The 21,562-nt window shown below is 38.5% G+C and overlaps 2 protein-coding genes across 6 annotated transcripts in view; one reads left to right on the top strand and one right to left on the bottom strand.

The window, feature by feature from the left end:
• Positions 1–20,358, bottom strand: part of LOC128809606 (translation initiation factor IF-2-like) — a 47,349-nt gene extending 26,991 nt beyond the window's left edge. For 2 of the 3 annotated variants that reach the window (XR_008437787.1, XR_008437786.1), the window contains exons 1-3: positions 20,031–20,358; positions 19,491–19,561; positions 15,691–15,801 (exon numbers count right to left, since the gene is read on the bottom strand). Coding sequence is in view for 1 of the 3 variants with exons in the window: in XM_053981719.1 (XP_053837694.1) it covers positions 15,703–15,801; positions 19,491–19,561; positions 20,031–20,358 (498 nt within the window). In the remaining 2 variants the exon portion in view is untranslated. Of the gene's footprint in view, positions 1–15,292; positions 15,802–19,490; positions 19,562–20,030 lie in introns of those variants that run through there. The other variant, XM_053981719.1, reaches the window with a different exon arrangement.
• A 96-nt stretch (positions 20,359–20,454) lies between these two features.
• DNAJC24 (DnaJ heat shock protein family (Hsp40) member C24) overlaps positions 20,455–21,562 on the top strand; it is a 33,225-nt gene continuing 32,117 nt past the window's right edge. Inside the window, exon 1 of one of the 3 annotated variants that reach the window (XM_053981720.1) lies at positions 20,455–20,527. The gene's annotated coding sequence lies outside the window, so the exon portion shown is untranslated. Of the gene's footprint in view, positions 20,528–20,934; positions 21,077–21,562 lie in introns of those variants that run through there. The other 2 variants (XM_053981722.1, XM_053981721.1) reach the window with 2 other exon arrangements.

The raw sequence follows: 21,562 nt of genomic DNA, 5'->3' as shown, positions 1-21,562 counted from the left end.
AAATGTGACACATTTTTGCTTGCTAAACTCCTGTTGGAATGGCACCATGTCACTGATATGTCACATGTATTTATTATAAATACTGAATTAAATTAGGAGCAGCGGTGGCTTTCAATTTTTATCTCAGACCATGCAATTTGTCAGCTTATGTTTGAATCCTTCTTCCCTTAATCAAACCCTCAAGTTAAATTTTAGTATTTTAGAAAGATGAGAAGATTAATAAATCCTAATAAACCAAGACATCAGCATCACTAGGGGTTAGACTTCATCCAGGTGTTGATGACACTTGAAGCAATGAAATTATATGCAAAATGATACCATTCTGACAAAGTTTGTGATTTCTACTTGAAATACAAATTTCCACAAAGGTGTTGACCTTGCAAATACTCATATTTAACTACACCTGTAAAAAGTCAGTCAGATTTCCATGGCATCACTTGCCCATATATGCAAGGGCTTTACACTCATCACTGATCTTCCATTCCTGTGTAAAAAATATTTGCTGCTGACATTTGGCCTGATTACCCATGTGTTGAGGACTGAAATGTATAAAGACACTGAAATCAGTGTGTTATACTGATTTATACTGACCAGCCACACCACTCTGTGCTCTCTGCCCAGCCTTGGGCTAGAGAAAGAAAATACAAAATAGGTACTGCCTGTCCCTATACACCTCTAAAACCTATCTTTGATATACTGCAGCTTTTTAAAAATCTGTACATTACCATTCATTATACACATAATTTTTTTTTAATAAAAAAAGATACTGTGGAATGTTTTACAGAGAATTTGTGAATGTTTTTAACGTGGATTTTTGAGCATGTGGAATCCTACGCCATGAACTGTCATTTCCCAGTTCTATTAAACTTGCAAACAGGGGTGTTAAAAGGCCTCTTTTCTGGTATTGGTGGCTTTTCCACGTACAGCAGTGACTTTTTGCTGTTATACTTACCCTTTTAATGGACACACAATATGTCACTCTGTGCCCAAGCTCACCTTCTCTTTCTTTTCTCAAAAGACAAGGCACATCTGCCACCTGCTCTAGTCTGTGTCCCAGCAACAACTGTCGAGCAGCAAAAAGATTGATTATCAGTCAGAAACCATTCAACAACACCAGATTTTGGTAGGTTAAGCTTGCTGATCCAGCAAGAGATGGTGTGAAATTTTCAGTAATGTGTGCCAACATTTTGGTGCTAAAAGAACAGCAGTGCATGTCACAATGAAACACAGCCAAAGATATGCAGACAAAGCACAGAAGTTTTTGTTTTGAACTTGGCTTGCAAGAGGAAAATGAGAGAAGGAAAAAAAAAGACTCAATGACTTTGAAAATCTATCAAAACACTCAAGTCATATGTATGGAGAAACTAGAATACATGCACCAGTGAAGACTTTGTGACAAACAGCAAAATCCTACAAAAATCCTGCAGTAATAGGATTGTGCAAATGATGCATACAGCACAAATAGCAGATCTATCACACACTCTGCAAGAATAAAAACAGTGATCTGTGCCTTTCCCTGGATATACAGACCATTAATTACAGCCCTTCTGGTGATTCCATCTCCTGAACTGTACTCAGAATAATTTTTGTTATAAAAAGGAGATTATAACGTATTAAATTGATTATGTAAGGCACAGGCTTACTAACATAAGTTTCCTTTGTAAATCCCTCCATGAATATGTAAACAAGCCTTTAATTACTGGACTCATATCATAATTACTATTAGATGTTTCTGTTTAGAGAAAGAGCTATATAATAGTGATTTTTTTGTAATAGCCAGTAATGTGTATGATATAAACATTGTCTTTAAAAGGTATTTGTAGAATTATCAGTCTCTAAAAGAATTAATGAAAGATCACTTGAATATTTTGAAATTTTGAGTCAATGATTTAATACTAAAATATGTCCCCTAATACTTCCCAAGATAAGAAATGCTATTGAAAAGCTATGTAGAAAAATAAAACCAAAGACTGGTTTCTAAAGAATGTACATAAGAAAAGAAAACTGCCCCAAAATGCAAAGAAATCTGTATTAAAAATACATACAACATATATACAAAATATTCAAACTATGTGACTGATTTTCTCTTGTTTGTTTGTAATCCCTATCTTTCTAACCAAACAATTTTCTACATCCAGATTATAAAAAATCAAACATTTCATGTTATGTTAAACAATTGATCTTATTTACATTTCTCATTGGAATTGTACACTGCAACTGTAGCTTCCTACCTACATATACACCATCTTAATAATAATTTTGCTTTTTACAATATTTAAGGTTGCATTAATTAGAAGTTCTTTATCACAAATGTTGGCTGAATCAATAGTTTGATAAAATCCCCAAGTGGTATCTTCAGTTTGATACTAAACCCTACTTCAGCTGCAGTTTTAAAATGCTGCCACGAATTTGCAGCAGCAGTCTCACAAGGTACTTCATGATCCTAAAAATGACAGTGCAAACATTGACATGAATACCTCAACTGTAGAGGATTCAGAAATATTTTTCACCTCTCTTAAAAATTGAAATTTTGGTAAAAGAATGAGAAGGAGCAAAGAAAATTTTACCATTTTGGTAAAAGAATGAGAAGGAGCAAAGAAAAATTTTAATAATGGTCTCACCAAACAATCTAAAATTTAGAAAGTGCAAGAAAGAAGATATTCCATATTGCTGTATTAAACTTCCAAAAAATGTTACATGATGGCAGTAATGAATCCAGTCTTACATTCTGGATTATTTTTGCTAGTGGAATAAACCTAATTAATTATGTCTGTTTGATGTCACTGAAACCAAACAGTAAATTCAATAATCTCTTTACATTTTCACCATTTAACCTCCTGCAGGCTCCCTAATGTCTATTCAGATCTATATTAAATTAAGTACCAATGCTAATGAAGGGCAATAAATGTGGCTGTCAGTAGATTTTTCTTTCATTAAGCACATTATCCTCTTACTGAGCTGTAAATGAGTAAACATTAGTTTTGCTAAACCATGCAAAAAAAGACAGGATGAAAACAATTTTTAATTGCACCCCTTAAAACATTTGCTGGGGGTTCTGGGTTTGGGGTTTTAACTTCTGGTTGTTTTTTTTTTTTTTTGAACAGCCACAGAAATGTTTCTCCAGTTGAATCTTGGGGTCTGTGCTTGGTTCTGGTGCCTCGGTGCCGCCTGCCAAGAACTCTCATTGTGCAGCCATGTTCAGAGTGAGCTCCTCAGAGCACTCCTCCAGCAGCTAAATGGATGCAAAGGGGATGGAATGCCGACTGCAAACAGAGTTATTTTGTCACTAATATTGGATCGGGACAAATGGGACTGGAAATGGAAGAATCCGCTCTCAATTAATTTGATAAAATTAATTTTTAAATAAAATTTTAAAACGCTGCCACGAATTTGCAGCAGCGATCTCATGCGGTACTTCATGTTCTTAAAATGACAGTGCAAACCTTTTCATGCATACCCCAGCTGTAGAGGATTCAGAAATATTTTTCACCCCTCTTAAAAACTGAAACATAATTACCATACCAATTGTATGAACTGCACTACAGGTAATTCTCAATTTTATTGATTATTGTTAGAAAACATAGCATGAGAAACACACATGACCTTAGAAACTTGGGTTTAAAATATTGTGCCCTTTCCTTTTAATGTCAAATAATACTGTACTTAATTCTGTAGCTTAGTCCACTTAGCATTTATAAGTATTTTTATCAAGTTGTGCATTTTAGAAATAATGTACAAAAGGTGAAAAGTTTCATATAAGCTTAATTTAAAGCAAAAAAGGATTTACATCAGGGTTTGAAGCAAAAGCTATAGAGAAACTTTATGCATGCAAGAAAATTGGTATTAGAGGTTACTGGCTTAATTAAGGACACAGAAACTTTAGCAAAGAAATCTTTCTTGTGCCAATTTTCTAAGCTGTGACTTTGATGATATTTGGCTGCTGTTTAATGACTTTGGATACTTCAAATGCCCTGTGGATATGACATGATTTTTGAAACAGAGAGCACAGTTCATTCTGTTAAAAAAAAAGAAAATCCAGTTTAGGATATGAAAGAAACAATCCAATATTATTTTATTTTTTTAAAGAAAACTTTTTAAAGTATTTTAAAAGCTTTTTTTTTGAAACTTTTATAGTAGTTGTATAAAAAGAAAATCTGAGCATACAGTCATTAAAATCCTTCACAGTGTAAGAAGTATTTCACAGCACATTAAACCATAAATATAGAAAATACAGAGAAGTTGAACTTTTCTAAATAAAATACACTTAACTTTTCCCAGTGTTTATTCAGAAATTCTGAAATACTGGAAACTAGTTGCTGTGAAGTCTTTTTATGAAATGTCTTAAGAACACCACAAGAAAATAGATCACCTAATTTATTTTTCAAAATTTATCAGCTCAAATAAATATAGGAAAAAATTATATTCTTAGAAAGCTCCTAATTAAAGAGAGCTTTCAGTGCATAATATGTAGGTTATTGCTTCTAGTTTAAAAAGTAAGAGCTGGTGACAGTCTTTTCTCAGGCAAAATTTCAATCAAACTGACAGCAATTATGCCTGTACAGTGACTGCATAGTGAGGCTTATTGTTAATTGTTTCTGTTTCCCAGATAGCAAAACATATTCAATACAGCTGCCAGAATAAAATTAAATAAACTAATAATCAGCTTAAAAACATCACAATACTACTTTAAAATGCTTATATCACATCTTCTGAATATTAACAATAAAATAGTGAATATTTTATTGAATATAAACATATATTCGTGTATAGAGAACACAGAAATAGTATGACTATATTTTAAAATAATAAAAAAGGAGAGGAAAGCAGATTTATAACAAAACGTGACACTTCAGCAAGAACATTTGTGACACATGGTCTCTCTCTTGGTCTTCAACAAGAGGTTCCCATGCACAGCTCAAAACTTGTTTGAGGCATAAGATGTGAATTCCTCTCCCTTAAAAAAATTTGGAAATTTTCCCATTCATTTAAATTAGCACTGAACTGATACTTCATTTAAACCATAGTAACATATACGTGATCAAGTTTCCACTTTTCTTGAATGGCAAAGTGACCACATAAGAACCTCAGATATTTTTTTGTCTTCTTTTTAGAATTTCCAAAGTTAAGTCATGCTATTAAATCAATGTAGCTACTTTAGTGCTGAGAACTAAATCACATAATAAGAAAGCCAGAATGTGGCCCTTTGAAAAGTAACTAAAAATGACTTTCATACACCAGGGGACCATTATATTAATATCCATGTCTTATTAAACAAAATCAGCAATCACAAACCCTTGAAGGCTTTGGGAAAAGTCAGAAAATAGCTACCAAATAAAAAAAATTAGAGCCCTTTGAATTCTATTTGAGGTCACAAATCAAGGGATTCCATAATAACTCTAATCATCAAGCTTTGTCTCATTTTACCACAGTTTCCTCCCTCAAAACAGAAGACACCACCAACAAAAAGCTTTTGATGAGGACATCTAAATTAAGCACGTTCTAGCACAATTTTGTCTTTTCTTTCATCACCTTTATGGTACATTGCAAAATCCAATTGCTCTCTTGGATTTCCCCCACAGACAGAATCAATTCATTTTGGGTTAATTATGGAGAATCACATTCCTCTTTACAGAGGGGTCAACTTGTTGGCTATTACCCATCTATTGTTGAGTCTTAAAAATTTGTAAAGTGGGCTGGCATGCCTGATTCGCTGTAATTTTGTCTTCCAGGAAGGTTTGATTGGAATCAATAAGGTTTTAAAAGCTGCTATACTCTGACAAATTTCTAGGTCAAGAAATCTTAATAAAAATTAGAATTATCAACTGAATCATCATTACAAGGTGACTGAACTGCAGCAGCCTTGATTAAAAGCAACAGGAGAGCTTTGATTACCTTGGCTGACCTGTGGGAACACTTTCAGCTCTGTTTCTCTCACATGTAAGAGATATAAGAGAGAAATTGTCTGTACTGCTTGATTTGAGGCTGTGTGTAGATCTGATGCTCCATCACAGCCCTGAACAGATTTTCTTTGATGTGGAGAACAATGTTGAAGTCTTGACCTTCTTGATACCATTGCTGATTGCAGGCGAATGTTGTGGGCAGATAGAAGTTGTTTAGAGCTTTGCTTCCCTTCAGCATTTTAAGTTTTTTTTTTTTCACAAAGGGAGGGCAACATTTCACAGAGTAAAAATATGATAAATGTAGTTAAAATGTTATCTTTTTGCTCTGGTTGTTCAACTACTGTAAATTAGTATTAATTGACTGTACAGAGTTCAGAAAAGCCTACAACATCGTAATTAAAGCTGCAAAATGCCTTATGAAACTGTGTTAATACTTTCATCCTGATTCTTATTTCTGCAAGCATTATTTCAGATTTCAGCTCAATTAATCTTTGCACAAGCTGGGATCAGAAGGGCAATGCACAAAGTGCTGTAGGACAGGATTATGGTGAAGTACAGCAGGTATTTCAGCTATGCTGCACTAAGCCTTCCTCATACAAAATGAACTTTGAATTATCTCATAATCTTGAAATAAAGGCTTTATTTGCATAAAAACATGAAAAATAATGAGAGTAAAAGCCTCCAACTTTCAATTTGGGGCTACTATTAATGACACAAAATGACTTTACACCATAGGCCAAAAGTCTAGATGTAATATTCACCCATATGAAGATCAAGCAATCCAATTTTAGCCAGTCTTTGGAAGATCCAAATCAGCACAAGTGCAACTGTGCCAAGAGAAGTATTAAAGATCAAGATGAAGCAAGAAAGAAATTGGATGAGATCAAGTCCTCCCTGTCCTTTCTTATTAAAGCCCTCCCTATCCTTTCTTATTCAAGTAACTCCTAAGTATCAGAACAGTAAAAGCAATTAAACTTTGGTTTATTCATGGCCAAAACACTGAGGTATTTTTGTAATTATTACAAAAGGAACTTCTACTTTCAGTTAGTTCTACATTCTGAAATTCAGAATTTCTATTCCGCTCCTCTTGTGCAATTTTCTCATTATTCATCATTGTTTAACTAAAGCAGGTCTCCATATTTCTTTTTAAACAGAGAGCAACAGTATACCCAAGATGAATAAAAGTCCATACAATTTTCTAAGGCATAAATCTGCACCTGACTAACATTGTCCTTTGCTGAGTTAAAAATACAGTTAATTTAACAGACGGTGGCTCAGTAACAGCAATAAAGGTCAAAGTTATCCCACAGTTTGGGATGTGAATCCAACAGCAGGATAATGACAGTTGCCAAGGATTTGTGCTTGCTGTCACTTACTACCACTGTTGCCTGTCAAATTGTCTCTTTTTCTCATACAAAAGCCATGAAACTTTTTATGGATTATAGAAATTGTATCTTTAAAATAATCTTAAAATATTAATTATATAATATCATCTATAATACCATTGCTAATTGTTATTATAATAGCCTAGTTATTAAATATTAATATATTAATTTTGCCTATAATATTGTTTCTATAATATTGAGATATTATATCAATTGTATTTTTATATCACAATTACTTATGATATACAATGAAGTTACATCAGATGTAAAAACCACCCTTTGGCCCTTTATTATTTGGTTGTCACTTTGTTATTTCTAGTCATCCATTTTCACCTAAATTATTTATCTATACTGCATATTTGACAAGCATGTATTCTTTGCTTTATTCCAGTACTTGTTCAAAAGATACAGTGATTTATTTCAATGTTCTCCTATTTCAATCTACCTTTTTTATTATTCTTGCAAGCACTGTCTGAACAGCAAAGGCATTTTGTTTATCTTCAAAGGTAATAAAAATTAAAATAATGGCAATATCAGGTCTTAACTATGATGGAGGGATTAAGCAAATCTTATATTTATCCATAATTTTTATTTTTCTCCAGCCATCAACTGCATTTGCATTTACAATAGTGTTGCACTATGTGCATGTGTGTTCCAGATAAGCATATTAATGGTTATCATTATTAATAATAATGGTTATAATATTAATGGTTATAATATCTTCATACTGATAGATGAGCACAGGATGTTTCATATATTATATCCCTGGAACATTTTCTGCTACAGGCCTGCATTAACATCATCATAAGACTTGTGAAAATTCTAAATTTCATTTTATTATACAAGAAACCTAGAAAATACACTATTGACATGATTAAACCCCAAAAGCTAATCATTCATCAAATTTAATGTTTGGCAATCTGCCCTCAAAATAACTCACCCAACAAAGGACAGCTTTACACATAATCTGCATCACTTTGAGAAGGACCTTCTTCAACAAACTAAACTGATCTCAACTCGTACAGCAGCAGGAAAGAAGAGATGATTATTTTTCTTTTATTTAAAAATAAAATCACCAGATCTTCCACTTTCCCCCTAATACTCTTCCAATTACAGGCTATCATGAAACTCCAATCCATCCTAAATGAGTGCACGCTGAGTAATAACCTAATAAGTACAGGCTGTCTGTGAAACTCATGTCCCACTACATTTCTTGGGAATTTTGCCAAAGGCTTGAATGAAAATTTTCTCCTGCATCCCTGAGTTGATGAATAGAAAGAAACTGTTCCTCCTTTCTCTGTCAATTCTCCACTGAAGCCCTGCCATCCCACACATCTCTGGCTACGAAAGTTTTGCTCCAGCACGGAAAAGAAAAAAAAAGAAAAAGAAAAAGAAAAAGAAAAAGAAAAAGAAAAAGAAAAAGAAAAAGAAAAAGAAAAAGAAAAAGAAAAAGAAAAAGAAAAAGAAAAAGAAAAAGAAAAAGAAAAAAAGACCAGACTGCTCAGGGAGACAAGTGGTACTTAGTGCAGAAGAAAAATGTTTGAACAGCTCTTGGTTATCTAAATAATCTGAGATTATTTGCTGTCTCTTCTTAATTAACCAAGAAACTACACAGCACCCAATGAACCTCTTCTGTGTCCCCACAAGCTCCAGAGGAATGGAACTTCTTTCAGTGCCTGGAACAGGCAAAAATTCCTCTTTGCCTGAGGAACAAAGCACTGCCACACCATTAGGGGAAAAAAAAAAAAAAAGAGAGAACATATCCATCCTTGACCAAAAAACTTCTCCTGAAGAAACCAACAATTGAGGTATCAGAGCACAGTTTCACTGGCTGGGGAGGTAACAAGGCTAAAACCAAGCTGTAAAAGATTGAAGTACCACTAACACTTGCACAGTTGAAGTGCAAGGCTGCCATCTGCTCCCACACTCCTCTGTGAGGCAGGGAAACAACAGCCCCAGGGATTTGGGGTGGATGGAAGGGCTCTGGCTCATCCCGATCCGGGACTCGGCGGCTGGGCTTGGGGCCAGCTCTACTCTGCATGAGATTCCCCATCCCTGCTCCTGCAGGATCTGTCCTGGCACAGCCCCATCCCTGCCCCTGCAGGATCTGCCCTGGCACAGCCCCATCCTTGCTCCTGCACCCAGGATCTGCCCTGGCACAGCCCCATCCCTGCTCCTGCAGGATCTGTCCTGGCACAGCCCCATCCCTGCTCCTGCAGGATCTGCCCTGGCACAGCCCCATCCCTGCTCCTGCAGGATCTGCCCTGGCACAGCCCCATCCCTGCTCCTGCACCCAGGATCTGCCCTGGCACAGCCCCATCCCTGCTCCTGCAGGATCTGCCCTGGCACAGCCCCATCCCTGCTCCTGCACCCAGGATCTGCTCTGGCACAGCCCCATCCCTGCTCCTGCACCCAGGATCTGCTCTGGCACAGCCCCATCCCTGCTCCTGCACCCAGGATCTGCCCTGGCACAGCCCCATCCCTGCTCCTGCAGGATCTGTCCTGGCACAGCCCCATCCCTGCTCCTGCACCCAGGATCTGCTCTGGCACAGCCCCATCCCTGCTCCTGCACCCAGGATCTGCCCTGGCACAGCCCCATCCCTGCTCCTGCAGGATCTGTCCTGGCACAGCCCCATCCCTGCTCCTGCAGGATCTGCCCTGGCACAGCCCCATCCCTGCTCCTGCAGGATCTGCCCTGGCACAGCCCCATCCCTGCTCCTGCAGGATCTGCTCTAGCACAGCCCCATCCCTGCTCCTGCAGGATCTGCCCTGGCACAGCCCCATCCCTGCTCCTGCAGGATCTGCCCTGGCACAGCCCCATCCCTGCTCCTGCAGGATCTGCTCTAGCACAGCCCCATCCCTGCTCCTGCAGGATCTGCCCTGGCACAGCCCCATCCCTGCTCCTGCAGGATCTGTCCTGGCACAGCCCCATCCCTGCTCCTGCAGGATCTGTCCTGGCACAGCCCCATCCCTGCTCCTGCACCCAGGATCTGCCCTGGCACAGCCCCATCCCTGCTCCTGCAGGATCTGTCCTGGCACAGCCCCATCCCTGCTCCTAAAGGATCTGCCCTGGCACAGCCCCATCCCTGCTCCTGCAGGATCTGTCCTGGCACAGCCCCATCCCTGCTCCTAAAGGATCTGTCCTGGCACAGCCCCATCCCTGTTCCTGCACCCAGGATCTGCCCTGGCACAGCCCCATCCCTGTTCCTGCACCCAGGATCTGTCCTGGCACAGCCCCATCCCTGCTCCTGCAGGATCTGCCCTGGCACAGCCCCATCCCTGTTCCTGCACCCAGGATCTGCCCTGGCACAGCCCCATCCCTGCTCCTGCAGGATCTGCTCTGGCACAGCCCCATCCCTGCTCCTGCAGGATCTGCCCTGGCACAGCCCCATCCCTGCTCCTGCCCAGTTTGCTGTTTGACCAAAAAGGAAGAACTGGTACCTAGAGATGAAGAAACGTGAGAAGACAAAATTGTTTTAGATTCCAGGACCACTAAGCCAGCTGCAGATGGATCTGGAATGAAGGATTTGCACTTTTCAGATTTTAAATAAAGATGGAAGTTGAAAATCAGTATATCTGCAGGGTTTTGAGTTATTTTTCCCTTTCCTTGAATGAAACTGAAGGTGCATCAAAATAAAATTATAAATAAGTATTAAAAGTATAGAATTATAAAATATAATAAAATTATATTAAAATTCTATAGATAATAAAGTATAAGATTATATTAAATGCTCTATATCTCTCCATACTTATTCTGAGACTGACACTAACAAAATATTTACTCAATTGTATTTTTACAATTTATGTCACGGCAGCAAACTGAGCATCTCTGACAAATGACATGAGTGAAAAGTTCCCATGACTTTCCTCATACTTTTTTTTGCTAATGTAGGCTGTGCATCCATGTGGCACAAAGACATTTACAAAGTTTAGAGCTCGTCTCTTTTTTGTGATGATGCACATGCCATATGGCATTTTTCCTGAGCACTTATTAGACTTCTGTTGTTTGCCATAAAATGAAAGCACAAGCTTTTTGTTAGTTGTTAAGATTGATGATCAAATATTGATTTAAAAAAAATGAACTAATCTTGTATTGTTTTCTCTACAGCTTTTGAGAACATGGTGGGATTCAGACAGTTTTGTTTCGGATCTCTCCATACTTGGCATATTTCTCTTTTCTGGAGTAGCAAAATTAGAAACTGAACAGGAAACCTGGAAGCTATAAATAAAGAAACTACAGTGGTTTTGGATTGAAATTAATCTGATTATATGTACAATTACCTATCCAATCAACTCGGAAGCACCTGAAATCAAGTCACACAAATTTTCAGTAAATCCACCTCTTCTCTTCTTGTCTTCTCCCTGCTGCCCTCCCTCTCCTCTACCCATATTGAAATTGAAACACAGCTGCTGTATTTCAAGTTGTTTTTACCAAGACACCACCAAGAAATCAGGAGCTCTGGAAGTATTTTATTTCTTTTAATAGGAAGGGTTCTTTTTTCTTTTTTTTTTTTTTTTTTTTTTAATTTAGGAGAAAACAAGTTTGCAATAGACCTTCAGATAAATTGCCTCAGTCCAGGTGAGAATTTACATAAACCTATGTTTATAGGCTGACACTGGCTTTTGGACATACATTACATTTTACCTAAAATTTATTGATACAGACTGGTCACTAGACTGACTTGGGTTTTTTGCTGGCAGGATTTTGTTAATGATATTAACAGAGTGTCTAACACAACTGGCCCTGAACTTGCCTGAAATATCAATGGAAAACATCAACATTAAGGTAACAATAAGGTAATAAAGCAGAGCAGAATCATTCTGTGAGCCAAAAGAAAAGCCAGCTGTACTGCTGAAATATAATGTCAATATTAGATAATATCAGTATCAGTTGCAAAAATCAGAAAGAAATGTAAATTTTATTCATTTACGTTGATTTCCATTTGCCTGGCTTGATATCTTTGATATGACTGATTATTCCTCCTTTAACTTTAAACATACATTGGTGACATTCATCAGCTCAAACCAGCTTTGTTCATCCTGTGCTTACTTTTATGGACTTTACACAGCCTAGCTCAGCACCCAGTTTGATGAAGAAGTAATGAGGTTTAAGGGCTAAGTGACATCCAAATGGGCAGGCTTGTTCCCCTCTGCCACCTCTTCCCCTTGGCCTGGACACGTTCTCCAGCCACCTTCTCTGTGCTGACACTGGCACATGACAAATCCCTTTAGTGGAGCTAAATCACCAGAAAATTATCCATTTTTTAGCAGAATTAGATTTTTTGCCCCCTCTATCTCCATGGACTATGTGGTCACACAAAAGGTGGTGCTGATGCAAAGGCAGCAAGAGCTCATGAATGAAGCAAGTGAAGAAGGAATGGCAGAAGAATTTTGCCACTTTCAGTGGCAACTGGTCCTTGGATCAGCACAGGTGTAACTTCAAGCTATACCTTTCAGTTCAAACTGAAGAGACAAATGTTTGCCTAGAGGTAAGACTGAAAAATAGTTAACATTTTATGATATAATAATATTATATTATATTATATATTGTATATTATTTCATTATTATATTATGTATTATTTAATAATATAATGATATACTATAATAATATAATATTGTATTATATAATATAGGAATATTTCATAAAATGGTTTTGAGGTACAGCAGGTATATTCTTTCCCACAGTACTAAAAGGACTTTACTACTTGCTGTCACACTTAGAAAGTACTTTAGTCTTTAAAAGAATTCACATAATAGAAATACGTTAATCAAAAGTATGAGAAATTATCAAATATATCTTTAAAGAAAATAAGCAAAAAAAGCCAATTAGCCCAGCACTTTTCTTCAACAAACATGTGGAAACATATCCAATTATTTTGGAAAGCGTCAATTACAATAAAATGAATAATCTAAATATCAGAATTACATAGCTCATTTTACAATTTCCTTTCTCAAGAAGCTGGCTGTAACTCAAGCTGTGAACTGCTGACATTCTGTTAGGTTTGCAAGCTTTCTCCACACCACAGTTGTTGCTCCCTTGCATTTGTGTATATTGCACCTTGCATTAGCAAGTAACAAAAGTGCCATTAAACAGAGCCATTTCTGATAAGGGTATTCAAACACCTGAATATTTGGTTTAAACACATCAGAATAAAGATCAAAAAAGGAGTCCTATTCAGTCTATTCATCAGAGGAATTTTAAAAAAGGGGAAATATGACATGTGTGTCTACTGCTGACATTCTGTTATGTTTGCAAGCTTTCTCCACACCACAGTTGTTGCTCCCTTGCATTTGTGAATATTGCACCTTGCATTAGCAAGTAACAAAAGTGCTATTAAACAGGGCCATTTCTGATAAGGGTATTCAAACACCTGAATATTTGGTTTAAACACATCAGAATAAAGATCAAAAAAGGAGTCTTATTCAGTCTATTCATCAGAGGAATTTTAAAAAAGGAGAAATATGACACGTGTGTCTCTATGCACATGGTTAGCAGCACGTGACTGAGCAGGATGTGAAGGGATGCACAAGAGGCAGAAGAAGAAAAGGGGTCCTTTTGTTGGAAAAACCCATGTGCAGTACAGGCACAGCTGCAATGCAATCCTGAGAGAGTGGATGGACATGAAAACTGCTCTGTGCTTTATGAGAGGCATGAAAAAAGGAAAGGAAAATGGTACTCTTTGCTTTCAGAGGTGCAGAAGGACGTTGAGAACAGGGTGTATCACAGAGTTTCTTACAGCCCCACAGAGCATGAGGGAATTCATGGTTAATGAATTCTGCTGAGCCTACATGACAAAACCAGGATTGAAATTACAAAATCTGAAAGCAGTTACTACAGCGTGTACTGGCATAGAGCTGGGAAATAAACCAATCTGGTTTTTATCTGTGTAAAACCTAAACTTGAAGAATTGGACCTTGACTTCAGACAGAATAAATGAGATTCCTTAAGATGATCATGAGGCCTCAGCAGGAAGGGCATGGTGGTACCAGCCTAAATGTGCTACCTTTTCCATCAACAAGCACTCAGGATGTGAATGAGGCATGAGAATATCCCAAAGGAAATCCCATTATGATGAAAATGGGGATCATTCTGACAAAGTGTGGCCATGTAATGGTAGTTCCCCAATGAATGAGACCCTCATTTTCAAACACTAGTGTGCTGGTAACTCCAGATTGTTAGGCCAGTACAAAATTTATTCTGTATATGATAAATACACATCCTGGAGGATTTAACACCTGGAGGTTTTCTCTACACTAGTGCTGTTTCTTCTTGCCCTTTTATTCTACCACTGGTCACTACCAGAGATAGGAAGCTAAGTACATGTTTAACCCTGGATTTGTGCTCATAGAAGAGACTACATTAATTCAGGAGATGGTTGTGAACTTTTCCACCATGAGAAAACACTCCAACCCTATTCTTTCTTACTAACACTGGAAGATAAAATATGATAATAAAGTGAGTTTTCAAATGAAATTTGTTAAAATTATCCAATTTGCAAAGTCAGGTGTTGAAAATCAAGATAAAAATACAGTCTTGCACTTGCAGTTTTTATTTGACTTCAAATACATGAACTCTGATAAACTTCACAACATAAGAATTTCTTTTTATGGTTCATCCCATTTGCTCACTTTTCTGAACCAGAACATGCAGGGAAATTAGAAATAAGAAGGAATTGTCTCATGGGTAAGGTCTGCCATCCCAGATAAATGGTATATCATTTTTAGTCTTAGGAGACTAAAGTGATATTGAATAACTCATCTCAACCAAATTTTCTCAGGAAAAACCCTAACACTGGCCACACTGCCTAGATACCTGATTTGGAGAATCTGAGATCTGTTTTTTATCATTTTTCCACTAACTGTAAATTAAGGAGATGCATTATAAAAACAAGTGATGCAAATTACAGGAGCTGCATATCACAAAGTTCAAACAATGTGTAAATACTTACGGCAAAAAGTTGGAGAGGAATAGGTCATCACATTAATTAAAGGGACAGGACTAAAACTGGGCTAAAGATGATTTATTGCTAAAATAAACATCAGTCTCAGAGGCTGTGAGATTTTGAGACAGCAAGCAGTTGGCCATAGCTCAAGATAGCCACAGGTTCTTTGTTCCAAGGCAATATAGAACTTTCTAACCCAATAGGCTGATGTCATGGAGTTTATTTTGCTTTTCTGACCTATCACCTTTACTTATTTCTACTGCAATGTGGATACTTTTGTCCAATGTGCTGCCACTAGACATACACACATATACCTCTATAACATCTAAATTCTTAACTTATTCTATACAATCACATTGCTACACTGTAAAACCCTTCATCACCTTATCTCATACAGTTTTTTACTTACTTATAACTGTAGAATCATAAGTTCATGATTTTTCTATTCAATGTCTGTGTACCTTGCTTTCACATCAATCTAGGCTTCTTCTAAGGCTGTAAATCAAACCCTCTTGAGTCTGTGAAGATTTCTCTTTCCAACTTCCACAGTCCAGTCCTGTAAATTTGGCAGGCTAAAAAAGAGAGGTAAATAATTTGTCACAGGGCACAAGAGTAAAAGCCACGCTGCTCAGTGCTAGCAAAGCAAGGAAAAGTAAGAGTATCTTTGTATTTCCCTCAGTTAATGCATGCCTGGTTTAGACTGATTGACACTGCACTTTAAAGACAAAAACTAAGTCATGAAATCTTTCAAATTATCATATTTGACTGAATTTTCATCCATTGATTTTACTCCACCTGCAGCGCACTAGACAAGGTAATAATTTATGATAATTATATGAAAATATACAATTAATATTCATCACCTCTCATTTCTCATCACTTTAGATGATCAGTAATGCAGAGGAAAAATGCTGTCAGATTTCTAATTGCTTTGTAATGGGCCTGAAATAGGGAAATCGTTAAAGACAAACAATCTGTCACTTGTCTGTTACCTTAACTATCTATCACTTAAAAAAACCCTCATTAAATACATTGCTAATGAACGACAAAAGACTGTACTCAGTGTGCCCAGATGTACCTTTTTAAACAATATTGTAAATTGCTTAAATAATTCCCAGGACGTTTTCAATCATTTCTGTGGAAATTTAATGGAAAACATATATTTTCCGTGCATGTTACATCTCATTTGTTCACATCATTATGACATTTAGTCTATCATATGCACATCTCCTGGGAGACAAAACTTTTTCTTTTTGCTGTTGATAAATCTGATCCAATTAAAATAAATTCTGAAAGAACTCAGCATTCAGATCTCTGACCTCTTTCTCTTAAAAAAGAAAAAGAATCCATTTATAATTTTAAAATAATCCTATCTCTTCCAAGGATTTTTAATATCTAGATTAAAAAAGGAGTCCAACATTGCTCAAAGTTGAACAAATTATTTTATCTCAATTGTTCCCAAGAGACAAAACTCAGACATTCACTTTTATCACTCTTTTGAGTCAGCTGTCTACTACCGTTCTGACAGAAAAAAATCACTTGCAAAAAATTCTTCTCCCTGTACTGACTGAAGAGCCAGGATGAAAACAGCACATTAGAAGTATAATGAAATTTTGTACTTTTGCCACATTAATAAATTGCTGATATTAACTGCCACATTAAAGCGTTGGAAAGATAAAGACAACAACTGCAAAAAATCATTTAAGACAAAATATTCATCTTTGCATGACTTAAACATTAAATTTATCAAAGCCCAATCAATATTCAGTGCTTATTTGTGATGCTGAAAGAGGTGGAGATTAGATAATAGGAAGGAATTGTTCCCTGGGAGGGTGGGCAGGCCCTGGCACAGGTGCCCAGAGAAGCTGTGGCTGCTCCTGGATCCCTGGAATTGTCCAAGGCCAGGCTGGATGAGCAACCTGGGATGGTGGAAGGTTCCCTGCTCAGAGGGTTGGAACTGGATGATCTTTAAGGTCCTTTCCACCCCAAACCATTCTGGGACTCTCTATGTAGCAACCAACATGAACAAAAAAAAATAGAATAAGCAGAAAAGCCTTCCTAGTCTTACCAAGACTTTAAAAATACCATCTAGAAGTAAAAATTATGACAAAGTCTGGATGTTTCAGCTGGTCCATCATTTGTACTCATCTTTTCCTGCAGTACCAGAAGCACACACAGTTAAGAAGTATCCAGTTAAGTCCCTAAATAATTCTCCTATAACCATTCTAGGACTCTCCAATTAAGTCCCTAAATAATTCTCCTATAACCATTCTAGGACTCTCTAGGTAGCAGTCGAAAACCAACATGAACAAAAAAAGAAAACAAAAAAAAAAAGCTTTACTAGTCTTACCAAGACTTTAAAAATACCATCTAGAAGTAAAAATTGTAGTTAATAATGACAAAGTCTGGATGTTTCAGCTGGCCCATCATTTGTACTCATCTTTTCCTGCAGTACCAGAAGCACACACAGTTAAGAAGTATCCAGTTAAGTCCCTAAATAATTCTCCTATAACCATTCTAGGACTCTCTAGGTAGCAGTAGAAAACCAACATGAACAAAAGAAAAAAAAAAAAAAAAAAAGAAAAAAAATCACCAAAAAAAAAACCAAAAGAAAAAAACCAAAAAAGCTTTACAAGACTTTGCAAAATACCATCCAGAAGTAAAAAATGTAGTTAATAGTGGAAAAGCAGTACTACAAGTACACACAGCATCCAGTTAAGTCCCTAAATCATTCTCCTATAACCATTTTAGGACTCTCCAGTTAATCTCTAAATAATTCTCCTATAATTCTTTGACAACACAGCCCAATGTTATGTGACAGTCTCATGAAAAGCATCTACTAAAAAGTTAAATATTGTCACAAAAAAAGTCTGAAACCACCAATTTGCACCTAAAGCATCTTGAACAAGAGAAAGAAACTTTTTACCATATTCAGTGTCCAGCTCCAGCAAAATGCACAGCACCTGTGCTCACATAATTAGAGATAATTAAGCAAGCTGGGTTTCTTATAGACATGTCTCATGCCTCCATCCTGGGACAACAGCCCCGGAGTTTCTGCTCTGTCTCTGCTCCTGCACTCTCATGGCAAGTTCTCCACACTCTCCTGGCACTTCCCTACTCTTTTTGAATTATTTTTTGCCTTCAGGAGGGACAAAAAGCAGCGAAGCTCTGGCTACACTGAGCTGTGTGCTGGCTCACCAGCCGGAGCGTTTGTGTTCAGCTGGTTTTCCCTGCTCCCTCTGCCCTACGGACCCATTCCCGTTTAACACATCCTGAACTGAGCGAATTCATCTGGAGATTAATTATCAAATTTCTTGAGACTGACCAAGTCCTCACAACCAGCCATGATTAGCTATGACTGACCCAACCCACATTTCATTCAAAATATTCATCTTTGCACGACTTTAACATGCTCAAGGCTCTTAAATGTACCAAAACCCAGTCAATATCCAGTGCTTACTGCTGATGCTGAAAGGGGTTTAGATTTGATATTTTGGCTTCTGAAACTGGGCAGATTAAAAGAGAAACTGAGACACAAAAACTGGGACACCAGACAAGGCCAGTGGTGCATGAACACCAAACTGTTCTGTTAAATAGCCTATTTTCTTTTGCTTTGGCATGCTGAACATGCACAGAAAAGAACAAGTGTTTCAATTCCAAAATTGTTTCACTGACTCCAGAAATAATTGCTTAACACATACAGATAGTTTTCTATTTAGATAATAAATTTATAATTTCTATTACATTTATTATTATATTTTATTCATAAATTTATATATAAATTATATATATTTATGTATAAAATTTCTATTTTTATTTATTTTCTCATGACAGATATACAGTTGCTCACAATCTCTCAAACAACTCTGTGTTGCAAATGCTGTACGAGCTGGTGCCAATCCTATCAAGATTTAAAATTGACAAAAACCTCAATATGCAATGCAGGAATTTTTGACATAAAGGATAAATGATGCATCTTGTACCCAGTCTTTAAGAGGACTATTTTTGGTGAAAGCACAGGTGTAGTGACCAATCTCCAGGACAACACCACATTTTAAAGAAACTTTTAACTGCTTTTCAAACTCTTTTAAAAAACACACACCAGCCCCAGTGAAGGAGGTGGCACACGGAACCACACTGAGACCTTTGCCTGAGAAGAAAATTCCAAATAAAAAGGACCACTGACAACCAGCACGGACAAAAATCAGACTAATCAGGAGCTGAGTGAGTTGTGCAGATCTGATTTTAATAAATTCTCCACCTTTCTCTGTTTGATGGGAGCCACGTGCCAGGAGCTCTTCCCGACAGCGTCCGTCCAGCCCGGCTTGAACGCTTCAAAGGGGGACAAAAAGTGACAAGAAGCTGCTTTAATTCTAACCTATCACATACAAACGTTGTCACAGGACGTATGCTACACATTTAAAAGTGCAGGGTGAACTCAGCTTGCCTGGAGAAATGTTTAGGGATTTTGCTAGCTAGTTTTGCCTAAGATTCCAAAAGCTAAAGTCTCCAGCATCCACCTAAGGTTTTGGGGGGCTTTACTGTGTTTTTGTGGTTGGTTTTTTTGTTTGTTTGTTTTGTTTTGTTTTGTTTTGTTTTTTTTGTTTGTTTGTTGTTGTTTTTTTTTTACTTTTTTATTTGTTTGTTTGTTTTAGGGGTTTGTTTTTTGGGGTTTTTTTTGTTGTTTTTTTTTGTGGTGGTGTTGGCTTTTGTTTGTGTTGTTTTTGTAGTTTTAGGGGTGGGGTGTGGGGGAGGTATAAGGCGTTTTCTGGTTTCTCCTTTACTTCTAACGAAAGGAAACCTGCTTCCAGAGCTTGATTTTTTTTCTTTTTTAAGCACGAGGACGTCCTTCCTTCCCCTTCAGCACAAGCATTCCCCACAACGGCCCCGCTCCGCTCCGCTCCCCAGGCCGGCAGCGCGGGCTCCGAGCTCCGCCTGCGGGGGCCGGGCAATGGCAGCGCCGGCGCCTCGGGAGGCGGAGCCCCTGCGGGGAGAGCGGCCGTGGGGCTCCGGCGCAGCGAGCGAGGAGGAACGGGACGGGCGGCGGAGCCTCCTGGGCCCGAAGCCGCGGCAAGCGGAGCGCAGGGCCGGGCCGGGCCGGGCCGGGCGGGGCGAGCCGCGGTCGCCATGGCAACGCGTCGGGCCGCGCTTCCTGCCGGTGCGGCGCCGCTACTGCCCGGCTGGAAACAGCCGAGGCGGCGCCGGCGCAGCTAAAGGGCGTAAAGCGCGGCGGGGGAGAGGAGCGTGTTTCCCGCCCGGACGAGTTGGGCGTGCGCTGCTATGGACGGTGCGGGGCAGGTGGGAGCGCGGGGCGGCCGCGGGCACCGGGGATGGACGGACCGGGGGATGGAAGGACCGGGGGGGATTGCGGAGCTGCGAGGAAGGGCAGCGCGGAACCTCCGGCAGCGCGGCCGCGGCCTGGCCCGGGCTGCGGCGGCCTCCCCGGTTGTGCGGGGGCCGCGCTGCGGGAGCAGGCCCGGGGAGCGCGGTCCCGGGGCGGGCAGGACGGGAGCGTGGCGCTTTGCCCTAACACGCCCTTCCCTTCCCCCGTGAAAGCATGGCTTATTCTGAAGTACGACGGAAGCAGTTTTAGGGGGAAAAAAAAAATAATATACAGTTATAGAGCTTGTGTGTTTACAAAGCTCTTGCCTGCTGGCAGTGTTGTTCTCTGGAAGTTCGTGGTAAATCAGCTGGGGATTGCAGCACACCGAAGAAGCTGCGTGAAGCTCAAGCACTGCCATTCTATTACTGACACTGAGTCTCCTGCTTTGTTTTTGTTTTTTGTTTTTTTCTTTCTGGGTCATTAAGTTGATGAAAGATGGCCAAAATTGAAAGCCACACTTCTGGGTAGCTTTTGCTTAGTGATCTGTGCTAACTTCGTATGTTTTGGTTCATTTTTGTTTGTCGATTTATTTGGTTTATTTTGTTTATGTATTTGTTTTTACACGCTCTCCTGCTTTAAGCAAGTTGACTTCTTACTCAGCAGGATGAAGGCGTTTCCATGCTCTGAAAAAGTAATTTTGTAAAAACAAACACATACTTTTTCTCATGCCTTCTTGCACGGATCTTATTCCCAATTTGAAATTTTCTGTACTTCATGTTTTCACGTGTTAAGTACGGTATTGCTTCAAAGTCAAAAGTTTGTTTTTAAAAGTGTCTGTATGGAAGGCGTCCCTGTAACCTGGGGCATTTCTAAGCAGTTCATTCTACACACAAAATGATTTTTAAAGAGGTGTGGATGGCTTCTGAACAGGATAAGCTGAGGCACTTGGACAGGAAACAGAAGATTTCACATTTGACAGGCTGTGGGATGGAATGGCCACGTGAATTCAA

The sequence above is a fragment of the Vidua macroura genome, chromosome 6, assembly GCF_024509145.1.
Source record: "Vidua macroura isolate BioBank_ID:100142 chromosome 6, ASM2450914v1, whole genome shotgun sequence".
In the NCBI taxonomy this organism is placed as follows: Eukaryota; Metazoa; Chordata; class Aves; order Passeriformes; family Viduidae; genus Vidua; species Vidua macroura.
Note: the sequence above shows the minus strand (reverse complement) of the source record. Positions and strands in the feature narration are given on the sequence as shown.